General features: G+C 42.8%; 1 protein-coding gene across 1 annotated transcript; it reads left to right on the forward strand.

Moving 5' to 3' along the window:
* Positions 1-59: 59 nt before the first annotated feature.
* Positions 60-7,928, forward strand: slc30a2 (solute carrier family 30 member 2). Its single transcript, XM_077552440.1, has 7 exons — positions 60-528; positions 3,072-3,445; positions 3,511-3,664; positions 4,863-5,100; positions 5,217-5,322; positions 5,559-5,693; positions 6,500-7,928. The coding sequence occupies exons 1-7, from the start codon at positions 446-448 to the stop codon at positions 6,643-6,645; spliced, it is 1,236 nt and encodes a 411-aa protein (XP_077408566.1). The 5' UTR covers positions 60-445; the 3' UTR covers positions 6,646-7,928.
* The last annotated feature ends 682 nt before the right edge of the window (positions 7,929-8,610 follow it).

The following is an 8,610-nucleotide window of genomic DNA, read 5'->3' on the forward strand; positions in this document are numbered from 1 at the left end:
TTGTTACATGTTGTGCCCTAAAAAAAAAACAAAAAACGTATATATTTATGTATATTGCACCTGTATTGCCAATAGAATGTCTGCTCGCGTGCTATTGGACGTGCTGAGCAGCACTGAGGCTTGACTGGACCTATTTGTCGCGTCCGGAAACCCGCAGTGTGCACTGTGCTTGCCTATCCTTCCTACTGCTGCTCATGGCCAACTGCAGCCCAATTTATTAAAAATAAATAAATAAATAAACTAGAAAAAATAAATAAATAAATAGTGCCTCACTCTTGGCGCGCGCCCCCCCTCCTCCAACTAAAACTCAGCAATGAAGCTTTCCCTGCACGCTTCCGCCAGTGATTAGGCTACGTCGATTATCGAACCCAACCGACCGGACCGACCGGACCGAGCAGCAGTGGCGGACCACCTCCCAATTCACCAGAACCTCCTGCGCAGCTCCATGGATGCAAAGGCGTCAAGTTCGGAGAAGTCTCAGCTGATCCACGACAAGAACCACAAGAGCTACTGCGAGCACGTGCAAAGGTGGGAGACGACACACGCACGCGCTTTTCCGCCCGGGTTCGCGTTCATTTGCACGCGTGGCTCGTTCGTGGACAGCTTGCGTGACAAATTGCGCGTCGATTAGCACACCTGCTAAGCAAGTCTTATACGCAGAAAAAAAAAAAAAACTAAATGGAAAAAGGCACGATTAGAAATATGAAGATTATTTCATGCTGTTAAGATTTATGAAGAAAATAATTCTTACTTTTATATGTAACAGAGCACCAAATAAAGTAGCACTATTATTATTATCATTATTATTATTGTCTCCTTTCTGTACCGAATGAAGTGCGATTTAAATAAAAATTGAAAGAGTTTTTTGCCGCAAAATTATTTCAGTTGTTCATCTCTTTGAAAAAAAAATTCTACAAGAGAAATAATATTTTTTTAACGTAAGAAATTAAACTTTTTTTTTCTTTCAACGGACGAAAATGGGCCTTCAATAGCACACCAGCATATTTGTGGCCTTCTATTTTATTCCGCAGCCATCCATAATATTATATTGAACCTTTAAAAAAAATTACGTTTATTAATCATAACGTGCTGAAGAAGGATTTGCAAAGCACTTAAAAATAATAAAAATAAAACGCTTCGGATATCATCGCTTCATTTTCATTTTCAGTTTTTTTTTTTTTTTTTAAATAAAAGAGAGATGAAGAGATATGTGCGCGCGCGCGTGCACGCCCGCGAGGTGCATCTGGCACCACATTTCATGCACCATTTGCAACGTGCGCGCGCGCGTGTTGACTGACTGCTGCACTTTTTGCTCTAGGAAAGGCCGACTATGTGTTTTTCTCTCTCTCTCTCTCTCTCTTTTTTTCTTTTTTTTTTTTTTAAATTAAATCTCGCTCGCACGTTTCACATTCGGATGATTATTATGAGTCGTTTGTAAAAAAGGGAACCCAGACCGTATTTTCAAGAATTTAACGCTGCGGCGTTCACTGTTCAAGAATGAGGATGCCCTGCAGCAAAATTTAAAAAAAAAATTAAAAAAAACATTATTTAAACCTTTTGTTAATATTTGCTGATTATTGTATTACCATATCATTTTGTCAAAAACGACTGTATATTTTTTTTTTTTCTGCAAAGTGTGAAACGTCAAGTTAATACGAAAATGTCAGGTTTAAGGTGACGAGCGAGCATTTCCAGTTCGATGGTCATCAATCACGTGCGCGTGTGAGAGAGAGAGAGAGAGAGAGAGAGAGAGAGAGAGAGAGAGAGAGAGAGAGAGAGAGAGAGAGAGAGAGAGAGAGAGAGAGAGAGAGAGAGAGAGAGAGAGAGAGAGAGAGAGAGAGAAAGAACATTGCACAGTGACATTACGTGTAACTTGTTTAATACAGTATATATATATATATATATATATATATATATATATATATATATATATATATATATATATATATATATATAGCTTAGATTTATGTATCAAAATAAATGGTGGGGTAACAGAATAGACGTGCATGTGAGCGAGATCAGATTCGCATCCCAAAGGTGTCATTCAGCACAATCTCTTTCGCACTTCAATGCTTTTCTTCACATTGGACATCGACCCCTCTCCACTTGTGTGTGTGTGTTTTTGTCTGCTACATTGTGGGGCCCAGACACGCGTGTTTTTTTCCCAGGTTTAACTACCATCGTGGGTACCGACTTGAAATTGTGGCGACATTTTGGTTGGTCCACAAGTTCAGACCTCTTTTTGAGGGTCAAGACTTGGTTTTAGAGTTTGTGTTTGAATTGGGTTATGGTTGAGGTTAAGGTAAGGAATGGGGGGTGGGCAAAAAAATTTGATGGTTGGGGTTAGGGGAAGGGGCTAGGAAATGCATCATGTCAATGAGATGTCCCCACGATGATACAAAGACAAGTGTGCGTGTGTGTGTGTGCCGTGCGTGTTAAAGCCTTATCGTCATGAAATGCTCGCGTGTGTATTGGTTATCTCAAGTGAGTCCAAATGAGGTTTATTCCACCTCATTAAACATATCATCACCATGCCCCCCCCCCACCCCACAGCCCCCACATGGCAATGTGGGTGTGTTTGATACTCACATGTACCACTTTGTGGATGTAATGTAGAAGCACACACAAAAAGTAAACACGAGGATGTAGCATTAATGTTAGCTTGTGTGCTGTTAGCACGCTAGCATCTTTGATGTCATGTCATCGCAAAAGCAGACAACTCGAAGAAAATAATTGAGTTCAAAACCAGACAGCCCAAAATGTTCACATATCAATAACATTACACTGAAATGGTAAGTAAGAAGTATAATTATTATTTATTATTATTATTATTTAATATTTTTCAAAAGAAAATCAGTATGGTGAGTGTACTGTACAGTACAATCTGACCTAACTATCCCCTAACCTTAATTTAAATTTAAGACAAATTCATTACCAAATTATTTGTAAAATAACAGACTATATCAAATATGGATTATTAATATTACTTAAATTCACACAGTGCTACAAAAAACTGTAAACTAGTCAGTCAGTCAACCAAGCAACCATTCAGTCATTCAATCATTCTGCAGTTCCTTTTCAGACCCGAGCGAGCGTTTCCCCGACTTCCCGTTCAAGAATGGCGGCATGGCTGGCAGCGCGGATCTCAAGCGGCCGGCCAGTGCTCACTGCCATCACCACATGGCGGTAGCGGTGGCGGGCGGCGAGGACACCGGCGGCGAACACACCATATTGGCAAAGAAGAAACTATACATTGCGTCGTCAGTTTGCCTGGTCTTCATGATTGGTGAAATCATCGGAGGTTACCTGGCCCACAGCTTGGCCATCATGACTGACGCGGCCCACCTCCTGACCGACCTGGGCAGCATGCTGGTCAGCATATTTTCCCTGTGGATCTCCTCCAGACCCGCCAGCAAGAACATGACTTTCGGATGGCACCGCTCAGGTGAGACCGACACCTCATGAGGACAAAATGGAGGGATGGCTATTTTCTCTCCGTGTCTTGCGTAGAGATCCTCGGTGCCTTGCTGTCCGTCATGTCCATCTGGATGGTGACGGGCGTGCTGGTCTACTTGGCCATCGAGAGGATTGTCCGCAACGACTACGAGATCGAGGGACACGTGATGCTGCTCACGTCCGCCTTTGCGGTCGTCGTCAACATTCTGTGAGTTGGACAGTTCAACTATGTAGCTTGGTCTGAATGTCGCACTAGTGGAGCTAATTTCATGATCTAAATCTGCTAAAAGCTTCTGGTGAAGGGAATATGTCCTACCGGGTCGTCATGGCTTTTAACAATGAGGCGCTCTAATGCAGTCACGCCAGTGCAAAGCCCTGGTCCAAACATTGGCTGCCAAGTCAGATTTTATGAAACAAAATTTTCCCCCTCCTGACATTTCTGCCTTTCTCGTGACATGCGCACACTCATGGCAGACAACGAGGCACTCTAAAGCTGCTACGGCAGATCGAAGCCCCAGTCCAAACACTGGCTGTCTAGTCAGACTTTTTAAAATTAAACAAAACTGCCGCCTCCTGATGCCTCTACCTTTCTCACTGTGACGTGCGCACACTCATGGCAGACAACGAGGCACTCTAAAGTAGCAACGCCAGTGCGAAGCCCTGTTTCAAACGCTGGCTGTTAAGTCAGACTTTTTAAAAAGAAACTGCCCTCTCCTGGCGCTTCTGCATTTTTCATGACATGCGCACACTCATGGCAGACAATGAGGCACCCTAACACGGCTTCGCCAGATCGAAGCCCCAGTCCAAACGCTGGCTGTATAGTCAGACTTTTTAAAAGGAAACTACCCCTTCATGATGCTTCTACCTTTCTCACTGTGACGTGCGCACACTCATGGCAGACAACGAGGCACTCTAAAGTAGCAACGCCAGTGCGAAGCCCTGTTTCAAACGCTGGCTGTTAAGTCAGACTTTTTAAAAAGAAACTGCCCTCTCCTGGCGCTTCTGCATTTTTCATGACATGCGCACACTCATGGCAGACAATGAGGCACTCTAACATGGCTTCGCCAGATCGAAGCCCCAGTCCAAACGCTGGCTGTATAGTCAGACTTTTTAAAAGGAAACTGCCCCTTCATGATGCTTCTACCTTTCTCACTGTGACGTGTGCACACTCATGGCAGACAATGAGGCGCTCTAAAGCGGCCAACGCCACTAACTTTGGAGAATACTACACTTTAAAAAGCTACAAAATGGCCACCTCACTATATAGGACACTTTAAAAAGCTACAAAATGGCCACCTCACTATATAGGACACTTTAAAATGGTGAGTTCAATGTTTCAGCGCCACCTACTGCTTCGGCATGCACTCACAGCCAATTATTTTTTTTTTTGGGCCACTCTTGTTCAGCATGGCGTACATCCTGCACCACTCCACCACCTTCCACGCCCATGGCCGCGGCTACCAGCACATCGAAGACGACGCCCAAAGCCCCCAGCCCCATCACAGCCACGGCCACGGCCATGGCCACGCCCTCCTGGGCGGCACCCATGGCAGCACCAGCGTCCGGGCGGCGTTCATCCACGTGGTCGGAGACCTGCTGCAGAGCGTCGGCGTCATGGTGGCCGCTATTGTCATCTACTTCCGGGTCAGACCAGATTTTTTGATACGGGGGGGGGGGGGGGGGGGGCTTACTAGTAGCACGTTACATATGATGCTTAATGTGTGCTAACTGGTTAAGAAGCTATTTTTTGCCACCGGCAGCCCGAGTACAAAGTGGCCGATCCCATCTGCACTTTCCTGTTCTCCATCTTTGTCCTGTGCACCACCGTCACTATCCTCAAAGACGTCTTCAGGATACTCATGGAAGGTGGACATTTTGTTCAAATGCACACACATGCGGAAGTGAACGCGCTAATTTGAGGGTTGCTCCCACCCGGATTGCGAAATAAGCAAGGTGTGGTGTGTAAATAACAAACTACAGTAAGCGGATGAGAGAATCCACACAGTCAAAAAAAAGCTTTTCTTACTTCGAAATACTCGCATGACCATAATTCAAGACCCCGCAAAGCCAACGGAAAAGCAAACACACCTTCCTATTTGCAGGTTCTCCTAAAGCCATCGAGTTCAAATCGGTGAAGGAGGTTCTGCTGTCGGTGAAGGCGGTCCGCTCGGCCCACTCGCTGCACCTCTGGGCGCTCACGCTGGGACAGACACTGGCTTCCGTGCACCTGGCTGTCGGTAAGTAGCAAAAATGTCGAACATATCTTTTTTGTCCTCCCCCCCCCCCCCCCCCCCCAAAAAATTTTTTTTTTCAATATTATGCATCTTAATGAAAATAGTGGCGAGTCAGTGTCTTTAGGACTGTGTTATGCTGCCCCCGGTGGCCAAGATAGGCACACCAAAAGGAGCAGCACACTGAATTAAATTGAAGCAATAAATCTTGATGCACAAACAAATTATTATTATTTTTTACAATCTATTGGAATTATTTAGTACTAAGGGCCAACTGATAAGGATTTTTTAGGCTGATGCCAATTCCGGTATTTGCCAGAATAAAATTCCGATAGCCAATTAATCAGCCAATTAATGAACAAAAATTTATCATGAATAAAATGAGGTGTTATTTTGGTCCCTCAACGCTTATATTAATAAAGTTGCAAATTACAAGCAGAACATTCTGCGTTTTACAGTATTTTGGCCTTTAATATTTTCTCTAAAAAACAAAAAAAATTGGCAAAAAATGTTCTTATATCAATTTAAAAACAGCTAATATTTATTGATTAAATTGGGCAGGCCCTTTTGCTACATGTGCTTATAAAGTAAAATAGAGTGCTATTTGCCTTTTTAACATTACAATATTTTTTTTTTAACCTAGAGTTGGTTGGAATGGATTCATTCCATTTCCATTGATTTCAATCGGGCAAGAAATATAATTACAAACGAGTGTTTTCATTTACGGGCATGGACATCACTGTACTGTAATATTTGTGTGGTTGTGTTTTTTGTTGTATACTGACTGTGTCTGTTGTACCGCCACCATCCAGATGAGGGCGCTGACACGCAGTTGGTCCTGCAGGAGGCCACGGAGCTTCTCCACACCAAGTTTGGCTTCCACAGCGTCACCATCCAGGTGGAACGCTACCACAGCGACATGCAAAACTGCGGACTCTGTCAGGACCCCTTGGACTGACCCCCAGACCCCCCCCCCCCACCCGTCCCTCTCAAAAAAAAATTTAAAAAAAATCTGCGGAATGTCCAACAAACATCTCCATTGAAACCAAAACAGTCATCAGATTCATCTGGATGACAAGCTGATCCCCCCCCCCCCAATTAATGTTAAATGTTCCTCACTTGCTGCCCCCCCCACCCCCCACACTCCAGGGTTAAACCATCCTGGTCAGCAAAAATGTATCAAACATGCAATGTACCATGTGGTTTGCATGACTGTTTTAAATTTGCTGACACCGTTTATGGTGCTGATGTCATTGATTACGTGGGTCCAATCATCTTATACAACACAATTCCAATCATCAGACGATTCATGATCATATATCTTGGTGATCAATAACACTGATCATAACCGCTCAAACTCACTGCCGAACTTGTCTGAAGGGAAGACAAATCCACTGCCATTTATCGGAAAATTGATAATATGATTGATAATCACCTTGTTGCGGTTGATTTGCCCCCCCCACCCCCCCAAAAAAAAGGGCTGCACCCCATTTAACACCAAAGCAACTAAAGCCCCTCCATTTTGGGATCAACCAAGCCAGACAATTCATTAGGTACGCCAACAAAATGGCCTCCAATTCAACTTTGTTTATAGGGACAAAATATTACGAACAGTTTGGCTGGTGTACCTAATGAAAAGTCCGTTTATGTGTTATGAAATGTGATCTATTTGTCCACAAGTGCAATTTGAAGCAAGCGTTTTATGTCAGTGGTTGTTTGTTGTCTTGTTTTTCCAGCGCATGTTGCGTGTTTGTTTGTGATTGATGCTGCATCAAGACAATTGAAAAATTACTTCATAAAAAAAAAAAAAAAATCAATCAAGCTTGCCCATTTCCACTGATGTCCGACATCTATAAATGACTTTTTTTTTTATGTTGGAACAGGAAGTGAAGCCACTTCAAGAGGGTTTTTTTTTTACATTTTATTTAATCTCACAAAAAGCCAATGAGTTATTTTATTTTTAATTGATAAATACTACGCTTGCATGCTCGTCAGCTGTGAGTGTCTATATATTGTGCTCAAGTGCCAATCACACGCGGGAAAACTCCTGAAATATGACACACACACACATTTCATGAATGTAATGACCATAGTGTGTTTCCGATTTTTGTGGACGCTCCGTGTCGTGTTGTCTGTGTAAATATTTTGTCTACACGTGTAAAAATACACTTTCAACCTTTTGTCTTTGTGTGACGTCGTAACTTTTTTTTGTAACTTCACAAAATAAAAGATTGCACATGACGGACTGACAATGGCTTCTTTTAACTCACTTGACAGCCAAGTTAAAATGCATCTTCTTGGATTTCGAAAGCAGTGAATGAGTTTTAGGGACTCAGATTAATTTAAAGCACACACAAAAATAACAGTTTAGCTAATTTAGCAGTCCCACTTAATAAACAAGCACAAAATATCTTGAGACGACTGATGAATTATTATTATTGTACTGGCTTGCTTTTATTTTGAAGGCCTGATTTTTGACAGGATGTTACATCACCGTTGCCCAAACACTGCCCGCATGTTGCCGAGCATGCCGGGAGGGGCTTGTTATTGCCTGGTTTGCATTATGGAATAAGTCTTTTTTTACGATAACAGGAGCTACAGTAGACATCTGTAAATGTGTAAATGCCACAATGAAGAACTATTTAACTATTGAATTATTTATGGGAACTATTTAATACTGTGGCAGTAGTAAGGAGCATACACGACTGACTGGTAAACACGTCTTTATTTAACACTGCCAACAACAGAATGGCGAATATCGCGCCAACAAACATTTCAATTAACACGCCCCCTGCTGTATGCCTGCTGGGTGAGAGGCATGGTCCTAAAGTCCACCATAATACTACAAAAAAAAATACACAACTCCTTTAAGGCCAATATTTACTCAAAGCTAAGCTAGCATTTAAGCTAGGAAGCAAGTGAA

The sequence above is a fragment of the Vanacampus margaritifer genome, chromosome 19 (assembly GCF_051991255.1).
Source record: "Vanacampus margaritifer isolate UIUO_Vmar chromosome 19, RoL_Vmar_1.0, whole genome shotgun sequence".
In the NCBI taxonomy this organism is placed as follows: Eukaryota; Metazoa; Chordata; class Actinopteri; order Syngnathiformes; family Syngnathidae; genus Vanacampus; species Vanacampus margaritifer.